Below are 18,725 nucleotides of genomic sequence, written 5' to 3'. Positions count from 1 at the left end.
TTCTTCTATCTCTCGTTTTTTTCTTGCTCCCATGTTTGATTTTGGGTAGTAGGGATTTAAAAAATGTAAAATGATAATGAATGTAACATTAGTTGAAAACTGTAAAATACTGTAGAAAGCTCAAGTAAGTCATAAGATACCTGGGAGGGTTTCAGTCATAGTGAATGTTAATGCCTTGCTTTTGTCTCTTCCTCAGGATTAACTATGGCTTTATGTCTCACTTTGCTGCTTGCATATTGCTCCTTCTCTCTTCTTTCCTCAGTTGCTGCTGATGTTAGAAGGACTTGTGGATGAGCAGAGTCGGCTTAATGAGGCCTTACAAGCTGAGAGACAGCTCTACAGCAGTTTGGTGAAGTTCCATGCCCATCCAGAGAAGTAAGAGAGTGACTACTTTTTAAAAAAATAATTATTCCTTTCTTTTTCTTCTTTCTCCTATTGTTCTTTATTAAGTGCACATGCATATAATATCAATGAGAAGAATAAAAGAAAGCCTCCTACTTTGTCATTTGTTGTGTGGATTGTTCTGAACTTTAGTTAATTTAAATCTTAGGTTAGGAATGGTACCATTTCCCATATCTATAGTGAAGATTAAATGAGAATGCAGGTTAGGTATCTAAAATAGCACTTTGCATATAGTAAACACAGTATTTGTTCCTGTCTTTTTTCTGCTCTGTGTCCTGTTGAGGACGGTGAAGTTCACTGATACTCATTTAATAACATTGACTATCATTGAAGAAAATAGATTCATTGGGATGGCTAATATCACCCCAAATCATTAATTTTATCATGATGAATATACTTTCTTTAGCTCTTACTTTTTGGTTATGTGTATTGTATCTTTTAGTTTCATTTTATATTCCTTTCTTTTTTTTTCTCATTTCACTTTCCCTCCTAGCCTGTTTTTCTTTCACAGTTTTTACTCTTTCATTAATCTGTTTCTTTTAATTTCTTATTGAGTTGTAAAAATGTTTTCTTTCTACCTCAGGAAAATAAAGGCAGAATAAAGATATGATAGGACCACATGTTTGTGTTACATTTTAAAGAACCTCTGGATCTTGAGTCTTTGTGAACTGGATTCCTTTTCAGAACACTGTCAAATTTGGTAGCAATGAGAAAACTGCTATCTTCAACAGCAGCCCTTCTTGGCTCAGCTGTGTTTCAGTTACAATTACTGTTTTCTGGATTTTAGTCAATTAATGAAATTTATCTTATGCTAGCTATAGGAGTATGAGACCAATCCTAGGAACAATAATTTTATGTGAGATTGACCCAGAATCTAGCCTGAAGGGGCAAGCCTTAAGAAAGGAGCAGGTCTTGCTACATTCCCAGGTGTCACAACTAAGACTGCCTTCATTTACTGTGTCCTAAAGAACAATTACTTTAGAAAGTCTCATGGCCCAGAGACGCATTGCTGGCTCCTTGGAAACACAGGTGGGCTTATTATAGTTGAAGGCTAATCCACTTTCCTTCCATGTGGCATGTTTAATCAGCTCTGAGAGAGACTGAACTCTGTAGGTGGAGCTGGAAGGAGCCCAGGTGGTATGCAGTTGACTAGAAGAAGTTCTTGGAAGAAGCCTGGGGTGTCTAAGTAGGCTGGAGATGGGGAACTGGAAAGTGTGCGAGTTCATCACAAGCATGCCTTCTGAGCACTGGTGGGTCAAACTGCAACCCAGGATGGAAAACCTTGCTTACACTAACCAGACAGAGCCTTGTCTGACTTGGCAGAATTAAATGGTGACTTACTAATGATAGAACTTGTACAAGTAGCATCAACTACAAAATGAAACTCACTTTAGCCTACCTGTATCTCACTGTACATATCTTTCTCAGTTAAATGGTGGAAATAACAAAATATACTTGTACATTTTAAATCATTCAATTTTAGTTTTACCACACATACTCATTCTTTTCCCTAGCCTCTCCTTCTCAATCCTTCATCCCTTGTATGGGCCAATAAAGGTTATTCCTCCCCCTTTCACATTCCATTTCATATGTTCCATATCCTGTCATAAATGCATGTGTGTGTATTATTTTTGCCATTTAATCAACTTCTGCTCTTTGAGTGAGAGCAATTTTTAATGAAATAAAAGAAGTAAAAATTTCAAGATGAGATAGAGAAAGATTGAGAGTGTATAAGAATGACTTTGTAAAAGTGCTATAATCCTTTTCAGAAGGTAATCAAAATCAGAAGGGTAGTCTTGGGCCAAATTAAAGAGCAGAGGCAGAGACTATTAAGGTACCTCTTATATTGTTTCAGAATTGAATGTTGAATGACACAGGAGGAATTTGATTGGTGCACATGAAATTCTGTTTGAAATTTTTTTATTGATCCTTTAGGTTTCTTTAAACCAAGGGGTTGCTATTTGATCAGAACATGACTTCAAGAAAGGTTTTATAGTCAGAATTCTCTATGTACAAAGATAATTCTCACTGTAATATCCCCCTTAAAAATCAGTGTTTTAACAAAGATCTCATCATAAGTTGAGAACAGTATTGCTTCTGTATTTCCATTTGATCGTGGAACTAGGTGAAATCCTTTATTTTTCATTATTTAGTGTGCATACATTTCTCCAGATTAAAATAAGTAATCAACTTTAGGCTTTTAGGTGCATGATAGTTTACAATGAAGTGTCACAGATCTGTGTTCGTAGGTTTTAGTCATTGTCTTCTCAGTGCTTTTCTGTGGCAATGGGACAAGTGGAAGGAAGGGCACTGGAGAGTATATTCTGGTATCAGGAATGTCGCAAGTGTTGAGTAACCAAGATTACTGTGGAGGCTTGTGGATTTAGCACCATAAGGTTTCTTATTTCTGTGAGATATGAATGACCTAGATTAGAAGCTGAGATTTCAGTCACTTTTAACATGGCATTAAGGGCTTTCTAGCATCTTAAGTGTAACCTAGTTCCCATCTAAGCTAGGTGGGCACAGTGGCTTTTTTTTCCCTTTTTTTTTTTTACATTATACTTTGTTTCTTTCACATTCATATGTTGACCTGCCTTTCATTACTTTCTAAATTTTATTGAAGATTCTATAATCATCAGCATTAAAGTCAAATTAAAGTGGACAGGAAGAAACTGTTGTACTGGAGAAACACCCTGGAATCTTCTGATTAAATAGTTTTCAAAGATTGATGGACATAAGACTTTCTTTTAATGGATTATGCCATTCCAGGATTTTTATTTGTTTTGTTTTGTATTAAGGACTGAATTCAGATTCTGAATCTAAGCAAGCACTCTACCTTTTGAGCCAAGTCCCCAGCACTTTTGTTTTTGAGATAGAATCTCACAATTTTGCCTGGACTGGCCTCAAACTCTTGATCCTTCAACGTCTACCTCCTAAGTGGCAGGGATTACAGATGTGTACCACCACACTCAGCTCCATTTCAGTTTTTATAGCCTTCAGGGGAAAAGGGAATCACTTAAGTATAAGCAGAACCAACTACTTTTCTTAGTGTTCCCATTTTAAGAGACTTTCCTGTACAAAACTTTTGTAACTTACTCTCCCAAGTAAGGAAGAGTAGAGCTGTAGATATGTCAGTCTGTCAAAGACTAGTCTGTTTTATCATTGCAACTGGGTATTTAGAAAATCTCTTCCTTTATTTTACAAATAGTCCAGGGAAACTTTCTGAATTTTTCTGTTAAATTTCAACAATTGGTGATTCTTGGGCTCTATTGGCTCATGGTGACTCCATTAATTTACAGAAATTACTGCTTTTGGTCCATGTGCATCAAGAATAGATTGATGAAAGGATAAATTAAGAGTTCAATATTGATATATAAGTGGGACTAAAATCTGGTACTTTCTAGTCTTGATAGCTGAAACAAGTCTTGCAAACAGTTCTACCTGGAGAAGGGAGCTTGGTGGTCTAGCAAGTTTATGTGATAATTTGATACCAGATTAAAGAACACAATTATGAATTTTTTTCTGTAACCCACAGATTGATGGTGCTGTGATAAGAGAAATAATTATATGATCATATTTACCATGACTTAACATATTTCCATCATCTCTGAAGAAGCACAGGTTTGATTGCTGGATTATGTTACCTTTTTCAGGCATTTTCCAACATTACAGTAATTTTAGATAAAGTATCATGTGCATATAGAAGCTTGTCCTTATATAAAAATAGTTTTATTCTTTTTTTAAAGTTCATTTTGCTCTAATTATTTTGAAAATGGAGGGTCTCATGAACTACTTATTAGGGATGGCCTTGAACCATGATCCTCCTGATCTCAGCCACCCAAGTAGCTAAAATTACACACATGAGCCAGCAGCACCTGGCTTGGATAAAAATATCTTGAAAGAAAAATAATGAAGTAAATTTTTACTTAGTCCATGCTTAATTAGAAACATAGAACTTAAATTTAGAAAACACATACTGATAGATTTCATTTTTTTCACTTTTCCTTTGAATAATAGTAAATATCACAGAAATAGTTGTAAAAGATCGGAGTAGATAAGTCTGTAATTTTTAGAACTGTAGAACTGAAAAGGACTTCTAAGAATTTAATGAGTGAAATGGAAATCCTTAAGACATATTTTCCCTTAAACTTTTTTCTATTGTGGGATTTTTGTTTTTGTGGAGCTTTGTACATGCTAGGCAAGCACTGTACCACTGAGCCAAATCCTCTTTTCAGCTTTAAATGATTTATTATTGAAATCTGATGATTTTAATATCAGTATCGATCAACATTTGCCTTATGCCCTCTTTTTAGCAATTTAGCCAAGTTAAAACTTTTCTGAAAAGGCAAAATTGGGTTATTTTAATATGTCAGCCTTTTACATTGATTAAGTGTAATCTTATCTCCCTTTCTCCCCACCTCCACCCCATCCACGTCCACATGTCTCTTCATTCAGTTGTGAACAACAGCAATATTTTTAGTACCTGTAGTCTTAGGGAAAATACATTTTTCCATGTTCATATTTTCTTAAATATTTTTCAGTTACATTATATATGGTAAGAGATATATTATGGATGAAGAAAATTTTAACCTAGATAGGTTCTCAGAACCTCAGAAGGTTCTTTGGTATATTCAGCTTACACTGCTTATACGGTGACCTCTGTGGAAGGTATACACAAAACTCCTATGGCTTGTATGCTCCTAATTCAGCTCCTAGATCATAAGAATTTGGACATATATCTTCAAAATAGCTCAAGAAAATTGATAGCAGTTCTTTCTATTTTGATCTTTGAGCTGGAGCAGGAATCCTCTGATGAGGGAAAGGAGCAGGAGGTCACATTACACCAAAAAATTGTTCCTTTCTCAGGAGTGACAGTCTACTCACCTACCTAAAATTCCTTTCCTTTGGGTTGTCACTCTTAGAACAGCTTCAGAACTTTTGCTTTCCTTGAACTAGTATTAGAAAACTCTATTTCCCATTGTTAGGATAAAGTCACTGTTTTCAAGTTTCTTGGTCTTTTTGTATGAAGAGTCCCAGAACCTTCAGATGTGAAATTGCAGAAAAACTCAAGTTGTCTCCTCCACAAGAGTCCTAAGTAGTACTTTGCAGTCCTACAGCCAGTGTCTTGCAGGGGAAGGTGACAAATTTCTTATGAAATTGAGAAAAATATTAGTTGCACCCTTAAAATACATATCCCATTTTGCCTTAAGGACATTGTATGAGTGGCAGAATAAGTGAAATTAGTTTGCTTTTTCAGGACTAATATTTTATGAGATGCAAGCACATATTTTCTCATTTCTCTTATGTTAAAACTCAGAAAGCTCTACTCCTTTCGTAGTAGAACAATTTGTACTATGGAAAAAACTGCTGAAAACATGGAGCTTACATACGACAACACAAAATGAAAAGTAAAGAATGAATCAGTATGTGATACATTGGGGTTATTTCTATGGGATCATAGTTTCTGAGTCTTAATGCATTTTGTAGTATTGATTTAAGCTTCTTCCTCACCATTTTCAGCAGTAACTGCATTAAAACATTTAATTATGATTAGAAAACAAATATATTGCTTTTATTTAGTCTGAGTATTCATAGAAGATAAGTCCTCAACTTTTTTGCCTGCAGCAGAGAATGGGATGTGGAAGTGAGACACAAAACGTAGAACTGACAATGCTAATTTTACCAGACTTCAAGTAAGTATAATTAAGCTTATAAAGTGATATACTCATTATTTGTGTGTTATTTTCCCTTTTTTGTTGTTTAAAGTCAAACCCCAGAAATAAATTTTATTATACTGTGTTCCTCTTGCTGATGCTGGAAGGATAAAGCAGAAAGTTCTGCAACATCAGAAAAATGTTTGATCTAAAGTAGTATGAAGAGTAGGAGTTTTAAATGCATAAAGCAAGTTGGCTTCCTTGTCCAAAAGGACTCCTAATTGTGTAGCAAATGCTTGTGGACTTGCCTTTAGTGTATAATGTGAGTGTGCATTGCTGTTGTTTTTCACTTACCAAAGTCATTGCTCTGATCTTTTGACTTCTCAATCTGTAAACTTCAGTGGCATGTACATATAAACATATGTTATAAATCATTCGTTTCTATCTATACCCATAAAGTAGTATTAGTTTAATAATAAAAGCAAATTTACTTGCTTTCATTACTTAAACTTTTGTGAGCTGTTGAGAAAAGTTAAAGTGATTCATAATAACTTCAGATGAAGAAAAATGTGGTATGTTAAATGATCAGAAACTTGGAGTCAAATTATGTTCAGGACTTTCCCCACCAAATTAAACTGTATATTTTTCTGTGGAAGTTCATTTCTTAATAGAACTGTGTTGTTAATATTTATGCTGAAGTAGGGAGTGTGCTTTTTTATATATGTGTTAGAAATTCAGCTACTTTAATTGAGACAAAAATTGTTACTAAACCAATAAAAGTATAAACAGAAACTATTTGGTTTCATTCTTAAATGATTTATGAAAAAAGAAGTAGAGGAAGCTCTTACCTTTTTTCTTTTCCTTTGTAGGAGAATTATTCTATTTATCATTGTACTAAAATTCCAAGTCAAAGTAAGGCTCTGTGGACTGCGTATTTACTTAACTAAAGGAAGGAAGAAGAAGAAGCTTGAATTTTTTTTCTTCCCAAAGAAATGAGAATAAAGAAACAGCCTTGCCATTTCCCCAGAAAAGTAAAATGGGCTACTTTACCTTTAAAGTCCTTTCTTGCTCTCCCTGCTGCAGGAGAGCAGTAGAAAGCAGGAGAAATTTGAGGATCCTATTACTATGGTTTGTTGGGTGGTGCCATCTCTTTAAATGTTCTTATAAAGGTCTGCTTCTTGTGTTCCTTGAGGAAAAGAGCCCATAAGCAGGAAGAATCCATTGACATTACAGAATTAAAACAGTACAGAATAGATATAATGGGCATATCTTCTGATCTGTGTAGGACAGTCCTAATTTATACATGTCCCCATTAGTTTAGGTGACTAGTTTTTGAATAATCATCCTTTGGGAAAAGTAGAAACTTTCCAAAAATCCTGTTGGGATTGCATACCCTGAAAAGTGATTTCAGTCATAATTTAGGAAAGTTGCTTACTAGTGCTCATGCTGGATGGTCCTCTAAGCTATTTAAGAGATGTTGCCATTTGAGACAAAAGAACACCATAAAGGAACTTTACTGCAGAGTGCAGCTTTCTACTATTTCTGTTCCAAGACCAGCATCTGTTCAGATAAATTAATTTTCTCAGCAGAAGCTATGCAGAACTATATAGAATCTTGAAAGTTTTTTCATGGTCCTAAAAGGAGTGGATGCAGGTAAAATTGCATTTTGATAAGACACCCTTTTTGTTTGATTCACTCATAACATCATAATACTAAGCATGCCAGCAGAAGTTGGCTCATGACATGAAAATGTGAGAGTTAAGGTAGTGAGTACATGGCAGAGTGTCTGGGAATGAAAGTGAGATCGGCCATCGAGGACCTGGAACTGAGGGAGAAAACACCTGGCACTGCAAATTTTATACTGTGAGGCTTTAGTTCTTCAAATACTCTGTCACATTAATAACATATGACCCGTGCTAGGTAGTAAGTAACCATGTGGAAAAAAATGCCCCTTTGCTGTTTTCCATATAGGTGGCTTAAAGGAGAAATAATGACTATAGAGTAAAATTTGGGGAAATGACCTTACCTCCACCCCGTTTGTACTCATTACTAAGAATTAAAATGATGCCCTGAATTGTTCTAGAATGCTTTTTCATACATGGTAGAGTTTCGAGGCATTTATAATTTAGTGGTGATGAGTCCTATTTGGCACCTTTTCAGAAGAATCCATCCTATTTCACTGGACAGTGTTATGCTTTTTTCAGTTTTCCTGTGAAACAGGGAGAGCAAAAATGTTTTATTTCAAGCCTCTTGCTGAGGGAAACAGGTATCCAGAAATGAAGAAGTGCAGGTACAATAGGTCAAGATCATCCAGTTAATAAGTTTGGGTGTAAAACTTCCCACTGATGACTATGTGTAGTGTTTGTGGCCTTCAGCTTTGTCAGTACAAGAATTACTTCAGTTCATCAATAATAATAGAAAACTAATACTTATTGTTCAAGGGTACGATTTGTACTTTTGCCAAGCCCTGTTATAAGTACTTGCAAATCCACAAACACTTTGAAGTTCACAACAAGTGTATGGAGTGGATAACACTTAATTCTAACTAGTAAGTGAGGAAACTGTGTTGCAGAAAGATCACATAACCAGTGACAAAAGCAGAATTCAAACAGATATTCTTGCTCTGGAAACCACGTTCTTAATCATTATGCCATATTCAACTTAAAAAATTCTACAAAGTTATGAATTTTTGCCTCAGTGACAAGACTATCTGAGGCTGACACAGTGCTTAAATTATCATTCAAGGATTCCGTCATATTTTAGAGGCTTATTTCTATGTGCTTTGTAGAGTCAGATAGTTGGTAGAAAATGATTTTCTAGATCTCAATAATGGGCATTTTGGTATCACCTCTATGTTGTGGAGCTCAGAGCCTAGAACCTCCAAGAACTACAATTTGAGAACTTCCATTGAAGGCTCACACGAAAGTGTTTGGTAAAATTTCAGTCATGTTTACATATTAGCATGTAAAATTTAGAGAAGGAAGTTAATTGTGAGTGAGCAGATTCTTCACTTTCAGAGAATCTTGAGTTGACAGACCATTTTACTTCATATTTTATCAAAAAATAATCCGGAAGATCTGGTGCCTGACTCAAGTAGTAGAGTGCTTCCCTAGCAAGGATGAGGCTGAGAGTTCAAACCCCAGTACCAAAAAAATACAATAAAATAAATAAGCAGAAGATTCATCAGTTCAAAAATTATTTGGTCCATTCATTTAAATTAGCAATTTAAAGTATTCCAAGATGGTTCTGAAGGCAGTCTTTTATTGCCTTATAAAAGCTTAGAAAACAGGCTCTCCTACAGAATAGTTATTTCAGTTTCATTTATTTAAAAATGGTAATGGTAAGGGTAAGGGTAATGGAGAGATTGCTAGTGTTCTCTTATATTGGATCTTGTATGAGCTCATTTTGTTCCCATATATTTTTATACAAAATGTTTTCCGCTTTATTATGCCCTTCAGACACACAAAGTTTGCCTTGTTCTTCAAGTTGGTAAATGGTTAAGCAACTAGAGCTGACATCAAAAGAGTACAGCAGATTATAAATTAGGTGGAGGTGATAAAAAGGAAAGAAACAAAGTACCTATGCAGTAGAGTGCTGGGGTTTGATAGGCATCCTTCCGTTGTTTCTATCTAAGTCAAAGACAAAGCATGCTGTCTACTCCCAATGAATGAATTACAAGGAAATTATCTAGAAATGCAAATGTGGCATCTGAGAAGCCCAGAAAGGTAAGTGGAGGACAGAAAGTGTCAGATAAAAACTTTCAATATCAACCATGGTCACCTGTCCTAATCTCTATGGAGCTTATTCTTGGAACCTAGTACTGAAATCATGTGGGATGTGGGCTTAGCATGGGTACACAACCCTCCAGGAATGGTGTAGGGATGACAGTTTTCAGATATCTGAGCTTTCTTATCCCACAGGGCCGCTTTGTACCTGTGTTCTCATAAGGGGACAATGTGAAAAGTGTGTTTTAGTCTGTCACTGAGTGGGACAATTCATTTTCTTTGCAGGAAAATGAAGATAAATGAAGAAAATAAAGATTGAAATTTCCACTGTGGTACAGAAAGATTGTCCCAAACAAGTATAGTATGATATGGATGTCCTCAGGTGAATTAACATCCTGATTTCAGTAAGCTTCCAAAACAGCCCAAAGTTAGGGAACATGTTCATTCACCCCTACTGCCCAGTACCCTAAGTGGAGCTGGACTGGAAGAGTGAGTATTGGAAACTCTTGATGTATACTGTCTGCCATGGATCTAAAGATGCTGAATAGCAGAGGGGCCTCCTGTGGAGCACTTTACCAAATGTAATCCTGCCTTGGTCTGAAGTTAAGGCACCTTTCATGGTGAAGATTAAGGAATATAAGCTTGTTCCTATGGACAGCATGTCTTCTACCTCTTAGTACCCCATGACATCAGGGAGCTTCTGCAAGTATTCTGGCATGAAGTTGGCAGATGTCAAGAAATGAAATGTAGATGTTAACTGCCCCTGCTCAGCTCATCTGCAGGATGAGAAATTATTCAGGCTTGCTTGGAACAGGTGAGGGGTAACCACTGGTAAGGAATTTTCCTTATTCACATAAAGCCTTGGATAGATTCTTGGGTCTTGGAGGAGGAACTAAAGATAAAGATCTGACTTGTCACTAGAAGGAACCGCTCTGGAACAATGAATTATTCTGAGTCCAGACACTGAACTTTTTGGTATAGCTCTTGTCAGGATCAACTATGCAATCTGGGACAAGCCACCTAATCTCTCTGAGGCCTAGGTTATTCACTGGTTAGAAGAGGATTTTAACAGCTTGTTGCTGAGCTCAGAAGTAGATCCTGAGGTGCTATAGCAAGTTCTACAGAATTATGTAGAACGTAGAATGTAGAATTCTGGGCAGAATTATGTAAGATGTAGAAAGTACCACAGTGGGTGTGGAGAAAAAAGTATAGGTTATAGTTCTTGATCTAGAATTGTACTGAGATTCTTTTATTCTAACCAATGTAAAAAGGAAGAAATGTCTTAGATTTTTGCTGTCCAATAAAGCAGCTACTAGCCACATGTAGGTATTTAAATATAAATTAATTTAAATATGATAAAATAATTCAGTTCCTTAGTCATAGTAGCCACATTTCAAAGGCTTAATAGACACAGGACCCCCCAGAGAGGAGTTCCTGAGAGACACTGTTACTCTATGCACAGCTGATCCCCCAATGAACACCAAGAGAGGACCAGAGCAGCCCTGATACCCAGGGAAGAAGGGACCCTCCCAGAATTCAGTGGCAGAGAAAACATTACTTATGTTTGGCCCTCATAAGAAAAGAAAGTTGTTACATGATCAGGATGAGGAATAATTCAGGCTTTCTTGAAATATGTGAGGAGTATTTGCTCTGACGGCTTTTCAGGTATAGATGTATGGACTCAGAATTGGTTTGTTTTGAGTGTCAGTAAGAAAGTTCTGCTAGCACAAGGACAAGGCTTGGTTCTGCCCTCCCTGATGGCTAGGGCGCCATACATGTGGGGAAAGGAAGAAATCAGAGGTTATGACAGAGAATGTAATTCTACCTGCTGTCTGGAAGCCATCTGTGGAGGGAGTCACCTTTCTGTTCTGTAATTAACTTCCAGGTGCAGCTGCAGAGGATGACACCAAAGATGCAAGCACTGAATTCACTGCCAGTATTGACGAAGAGGCTGCACGTAACAGTCACCAGCAATTAAGTCAGTGTCAGGCTCCGGGGCTCCCAGAGTGGAAGGTACACAGCCCTTCAGGGGTTTCATGGTTGCCTGCAGCCTTTGTGCACCTGGAGTGAGATGACATCTTTTATATAAACCACTTCCCAATCTGCTTCCTGTTTTCCCTGAGCTTGCCAGTTCCATCTCCAACTCATATCCCCACTTTGTTTCTCTGCCCATGTCACCATTTTGTTTTCACAACTTCTCTTTCTTTCTTCTGCTCTATTACTCTCTTCTTCCTGCCCCTTTCTACCCACTTCTATCCCTATTTACTGTCTGTAGTGATAGCATAAGAAAAAAGTTTGCTTACGAGACAATGGATTCTTCCCTTCTTGGGTTTTTGTAACTGAAACACACCACAGAAGACAGGGTGACATCAAAGGGCTGCAAAGGGAGATAGCAGGGGTTTGGACCTACTTGGGGCCAAAGGTGAGAAACTCCAAGAGGACTGGAATGTCTCCATAGCAGAGATCTTTCTCAGTGAAATCTTATTATGCAGAAGAGAACTTTGCTGTCCAACGTGACAAACTCTAGGTCATGAAGAAGTTAATGGCAAACAAGTGGGATTTCAACAGCAAGCTGCTGCTGAGCCTCAGAATTTGGTATCCAAGCCTGAAACACTATTTCTACCACCATGAGAGAAGGTGTAATCTGCATGTTCTCAAACCCAGTTTTGAACATCCTGGACCTCAGAGATTAAGTCACCAGTAGTGATTCCACAGCATTCATTGGAATGCCTCAGTATCTCCACCCGGTCCAGTGATATTTAACAGTTGAATATCCTGTCACAGAAATCTGCTCATGACTCTAAAGTCACTATAGAGGAAGTGGATCATTGACAGACGCCCTTCTGCAAAGCAGCTGAGCGCTTCCAGTGATCACCTCCTTTAGGACCATTAGAAACACCAGGAAAAAGGAGGTTTCCTGGGTCTGCCTGTTCAGTTGTGGCATAAGAAAAAGGGGACATCTGTTAAACCACTAAGATGAAACCAAGTGAGCAGTCCTCAATCTTAGTGAATTTGGCACAGGCTTTGGCTCTTGAGGACCTGAGTAGGTGTCTGAGATTCCTCACATCTTCATGTGTTGCTACCTTTATGTTGCTATAGGCATAACTAACCCTCTCCCTTTACTTTTGGCATCAGCACTGCTCCTCTTTTGCTTGTACAGCTTCTTCTGACTGCTCCCTACATGCTCCATATAACATAATTATGTGCTCTGCACAGATGCCTCTACCTTTCACTCCCTGATTTCACTAAGGATCTTGGGTGAGAGACAGGAATGTGCAGGATGAAAAAATGTCCACTCTAAAACAGCTAGATGGGATGTCAGATGGTCACTGGTGGTTATAACAACGGTTGGACAGGATTAACTCCAGAAGTTGTAGATAAGAAGAGAGTCAGATTCTGTCTGACATAGTTTGAATTATAAGCATTGCAATTCCTGTGGGCAAACTGGTTTGTAAAGTCATTTATTCCTCAGCTGCCTTTCAGTAGTCTAGCACTGAGAATTTAACCAAATCCTATTTTGAGAAGGTCTGCCTCACCTGGAATAGATTTTCACATTTGGGTAATGCTTGCTATAGTACTTGGTGTAGAAGATGTTATAAGTTAGCAAACCTTTGGATAAGTGACTCGACTCATGATAGAGTATATGCCTGTTGGATGAACACTGTCTTGCATAAGCGTGTTTTTTATTTCCTTGAAAAACAGTTTTCAGCTGTGTTAGGAAGAACTTTGGTATGTGAAATTTTTGTAAGTTTACTTCATCTTTTTGGGGGTTTGAGGTTGTGACTCTCCTGCTATCAATTAAAGCTTGTTTTGCCATAACTGTTTTGTGTCTAGATTCTCAAAAATTTGTTTGTTTGTTTTCTTAAAATTAGGCTCTAAGCTCCTTATTGTATTCTTGGAAGGTACACTTTTTTCTTGACACTGAATTTACTTTTTACCTTAAGTGCACACTTGCTTACCTTAATAAACACATCCAGATTTCTGTTCCTGAGAATCACCTTTAAGCTAAATCAAGTTGTTTCTTCCTTATTTTTTGGACTCACTCAACTTAGAAAGCCTCAGGTCTGCTCATTATGGTAATTTTCCCTAGATATCACCCACAAAATTCTACTGTCAAGCAGATATAAGATCTCTAATAAATATCCAGGAAATTTCCATTAAAAAATATGGTAACCATTGGTTTTCTTCATTTCAATTCTTGCCATGGAGAAAAGTTGATCAAGTTTTAATTACAAAGGAGAGGAGTCAGTAGACTAAGTTATGAACTTGAGAAAAACTGTTTTTAAGATATTAATGTTATTTTGTCAAATCATAATTATACACATTTAGAGATGTACAATCTGATGTTTTGATATGTGTATGCAATGTGGAATAATTAAATCAACTTAATCAATATAGCCATCACTTCATCTACTTACAATTTTTGTGGTGAGATATTTGAAATTTACTCTTAGTTATTTTGAAGTATACATTATTGTAGTTACCCTGCTATGCTATTTATCTCAACCTATTTTTTCTACTCTTTCATCAACAACTCCCCACTGTCTCCCCTTTTCCCCAGCAAACTCTGGGAGCCATCATTCTACTCTCTTGTATGAATTCAAAATTGTTAGATTCCACATATAAGTCATATTAAGTGAGATCCTGTAGTGTTTATCTTTCTGTGCCTGGCTTATTTCATTTAGCTTAATGTCCTTCATATTTATCCAAGTGACAGGATTCCTCCCCCCGCTTTAAGGCTAAATAGTGTTGTGTAAAAGTACCATATTTTCTTTATTTACTTATATATTGATGGACACCCAGGTGGACTCCATATTTTGGCTATCATAAATACCACTGCAATGAAGATGGAAGTGCTGACATCCCTTTGACATATAGATTTCTGTTCCTTTAGAAATATACTAAGAAGTGAGAATGATTCTTCATACCATTTTCCATAATAGCCATTTTTATTTACATTCCCACTAACACTATATAAGTGTTCCTTTTTCTTGTCATCCTCTCCAATAGTTTTTACCTGTATTTCCTTCCTTGCCTCCTGACTCCTTTCCTCCCTCTCTCTGCCTTCTTTCCTTTTTATTTTTATTTACAAAAAACATTATATCTCATTGTGATTTTATTTTGCATTTCCCTAATGATTAGTGATGCTGAGCATTTGAGAAAAGCTACTTTTTAATTAAGCAAGAGGTAAGATCTGCACTAGACCTCTATATGTCAAATAGAATCCAGTAAAACTAAAACCCAAAAGTTGAATTGTATGGAAACAATAGTTCAAGTCAATTAGGTAATCTAATTAAACAAGATACAAGGGAGCTATAACTGAAAACAGACATACCACCACCATACCTGATGAAAGTGGGTTTTATTTGAGGGTAAGAGCAGAAATATTTTTTTTATAGATGATACAAACTCATGAGAAGACTAGGTCCTTAGTCACTTTGCATGCATTTATATTAAATTACATTTATATTTCAATTTTTTAATATTAGTCGAAGTAATCCCCTTTGAGATGGAACTCTGAAAACCCAAATTAGCTCAGACAAAAATCAGATCCCTAGGCAGTGATTCATTTTCTCATTTTAAAGAAGAAAATCAGGTGAGGTGGACCTTGAAGTCCTTCCAGTATTAACATTTCTTGAGTCATATTTAGAAAGGCACTTTAAAAGTGGATAGACTTCATTAAAGCTAGATATTATTTTTAAGCAGGAGGAACACTTAACATTGAGAGAAGAATAAATATTGTGCTCATATGCAAGGCTGATAGTACTGTTAAATTTATTTATTTTAGTTGAAAAGAGTTTATATAGAAAGATAACATCATATAATTTAAATCAAGGGTATGGTCATAAACTTTCAAAAGTAGTTCTATCCAGGACCCCATTCTTTATTTTGTCACCAAATGCCTAGTGGCACATGTGTCACTGGCTACAGCCTAAGTCTGGGACAGCCATTGTCATGATCCTACCAAATGTCAGGCTCACAAACCTAAGGTGGGACTGGCTGCCTCAGGATTGCATAGCTTTGTGAATCTCTATCTTCATCGATATGGGTGCACATCTCTTTGCAATCTAAACTGCTATGCTACTAAATACCATGTACACGCATGCTGTGAATTAATCTAACCACAAACCTGTGGCTTAGACACTGCCATACTTTATTATGAGGACTAGCAAGAGTCACCAGCTGTGTGACAACCCAAGCATCTCTATACATCATTGATCTATACAAGTTGCTCTGGGCCCCATTCTGCTTAATATATTGCTGACAAGAATGAGTGAATAAAACATATAATTAATTCTATAAATCACCCTAATCAAGTGGCCACTCTATGATTTATGGAGATGTGCATCAAATATTTTGATGATTAGAAAATGATTGCTTAGCAGGAATAAATGTATAAATGATAATTACAACTCACAGTATTTGTAGAGATAAAAAAACATCACCCAGAAATTGTTGTGGCAAAGGAGTGGGAAATTGGGAGTTAGAATTAGCCTGAAAGGAAAGAAGAAACCAATATATGATTTTGGGATGTATTAATGTTGGACAGATAGGCAAGAAATCCTTGTACTAGGGTAATGAATCATACTATGTAGATTATCACTCTGATTTTGATTTCTACAACCTAAAAAGTGTGGAAAACAACTGGAAAAGAGCCACAAATAAATGATAAATTCTAAGTTCAAAAATTCCCATTTGAGGAAAACCCATTCAATCTGCTTTAATTGAAGCTTTGAGGAATATCATCGAGAATATCCTTGGGAAGAAAGGCATTGGGAAATTGTTTCTACCTTCTTTTGTTCTCACTTTCCTAGATTTGTGGACAATTTAACTGACAGCACTGGATAAAGGGTAATAACCAGAAAGTCTAATTGACTGCCAGGCAGGGTGGCTTCACTTCAACTTCTCAGTAGTTGTAAGGTGTCATTCTCCTGCTGTCTTAAGTGTAGCTCCACCATTATTGTAATTCTGTGACTGGTTGCTAGATATTCTCTGAGTCCTTATCTACTCTTTTGAGTCTAGGTTACAGGCAGGGTCTAAGGCACTGAGCCATGGCATCTTGAATCACGATCTTTGTGCTCAAGGCTCTTGTGTTATTCAAGTAATCTGGTCTTAATTCAATAAAATGCCCATCATTACTGCCCAAATGCTCATCATACACATGGTAGCCATGGTTGGAAACCCTTAGTTGTGTGGTTGAATTGATTGGAACATGAAGGATCTTCTACCTAGGAAGCTTCATTGTTGTGTGCAGAATTAGAACACTCTATGAGGGAGGAGGGTTTATACAGATGTTACTCTGTCTCTTCTCAGAAGTAAAAGTACGTGAATCATGGAATAGTGATTTCATATTCTCTGCCACTTTATTAACTTTACAATGGCAAGTACCTGATTCATTGGCTAAATTGGCCACTCCAGCTTTTATAGGCTTTTTATTAAAAGATATGTGGACACTAAAAGAGCTAAACTAATGTTGTAGAGCTAATCCATTCATAATAAGCCAGCCTTCCTCATGGATTTATTACATGAAATTTTGATTGAACATGGTCAAAAAATAACAAATAGAAGTAAAAGTAAATCTTAAAAACAAAATTTTTAATTCGCATTTCTGCATTATGCAGCTCAGTGGATTCAGAGAAGCTCTCAATCCGTTCCACATTATTGTCAGTTGTGTTTAACTCATTGAATGATCTGCTAAGTGTTTTCCTGTCCTTAATTTTGTGAAAATCTGCCTCCCAAAAAGCAAATGGTGCACCAAAAGCCAGGTAAAAGTTGATGTGTGCTTATTTAAGTGATAAAGTGAAAAGTTAAGATTTGCTAAAAAGTGGCATGTCTTTAGTGGAAGGTGGGCTGTGTTTTGAGAAAAATTAGTCAAGCATCTACAGTATAGTGCTGAAGTCTGTCTCAACAGAGGTCACCTTGGAACCATATACCCATGGCTACTAAGTCTGTTGTGTCTATTCATCCTTGAGGGCCATAAACAGCTTGGCTTATTGTGTACAGTTCAGCTATGTTCAACTTTTAATTCATGACCTATCATTTCCTTGCATGTTACATATCACTTTTACTTCCCAAAATAATGTTAAACTGTGGCATCAGCCTATTGTCCTTGTTTCATAGTTGAAGAAACTAGGGGCTAGAAAGTTCCAAGTGACCTGCTTAAAGTTGCATAACAGTCCATGGTAGATCTCTGGCTCCTGATTTTTAACACTAAGCCTTTCTATATTGTATATTTTGTCAAACAATTTTTAAAATTGTTGTGATCATTCTAAGTGTCCGGTGTTTTTTTTTTTTGCTGAATTTTATAAATCTTTCCTAAAGTTCTACTTAAGTTAAAATGTAAGTTTTACTTAAACTTCTATTTATTTTTTTGGTCATACTGGAGTTTAAACTCAGGGCCTCACTCTTGCTAGGCAGATTCTCTCTACCCCTTGAGCTTCTCCACCAGCTCCCTTACTTAAACTTCTGCATGTATACACTACATTTCGATGTGATGAGTATTAACAGTAAATCTCTTTTGGTTCAACACACCATTTGTAGATACCCTCATGAATTATTTTCTTTCTAACCTGAAATTCTGAGTTGCTTAACAATCCACCTAATCTTAAGAAATATTGATGTTGTATAATACAGAATCCAGCCTCTCCTTCCAAAAAAATTTTGTGGAGCTTTGCTTTCTTAGTTTGTACTATGAAAACATCATGGTTTACCCTGAAACATGAAGTTGTAATGTAATATTAAATATACTTTTCCTCTTTCTCTCCCTCCTATATCCTAGTTTTAGTAACATACCTGCCTCCTTTTTCTCCATTAAGAAGGGAGATAGACAGTCTATCTGAGTTCTGTGCCTAATGTCCCTAAATCACACCAGACAGGTTCTTCTGGAAGCTCCAAGTCTTCAGGATTCTGAGAAATCCAGCTAACATGCATAGCTGACTGCAAA

The 18,725-nt window shown here is 36.6% G+C and overlaps 1 protein-coding gene across 19 annotated transcripts in view; it reads left to right on the top strand.

Moving 5' to 3' along the window:
- The window catches only part of LOC141414859 (myomegalin-like), a 124,226-nt gene that overhangs the window by 44,578 nt on the left and 60,923 nt on the right, over positions 1 to 18,725 (top strand). For 10 of the 19 annotated variants that reach the window (XR_012439789.1, XR_012439798.1, XR_012439788.1 and 7 more), the window contains exon 8: positions 263 to 18,725. This exon is cut by the window's right edge. Coding sequence is in view for 7 of the 19 variants with exons in the window: in XM_074050160.1 (XP_073906261.1) it covers positions 263 to 294 (32 nt within the window). In the remaining 12 variants the exon portion in view is untranslated. The remainder of the gene's footprint in view (positions 1 to 262) is intronic. The other 9 variants (XR_012439795.1, XR_012439797.1, XR_012439791.1 and 6 more) reach the window with 9 other exon arrangements.

The sequence above is a fragment of the Castor canadensis genome, chromosome 12 (genome assembly GCF_047511655.1).
Source record: "Castor canadensis chromosome 12, mCasCan1.hap1v2, whole genome shotgun sequence".
Lineage (NCBI taxonomy): Eukaryota > Metazoa > Chordata > Mammalia > Rodentia > Castoridae > Castor > Castor canadensis.
Note: the sequence above shows the minus strand (reverse complement) of the source record. Positions and strands in the feature narration are given on the sequence as shown.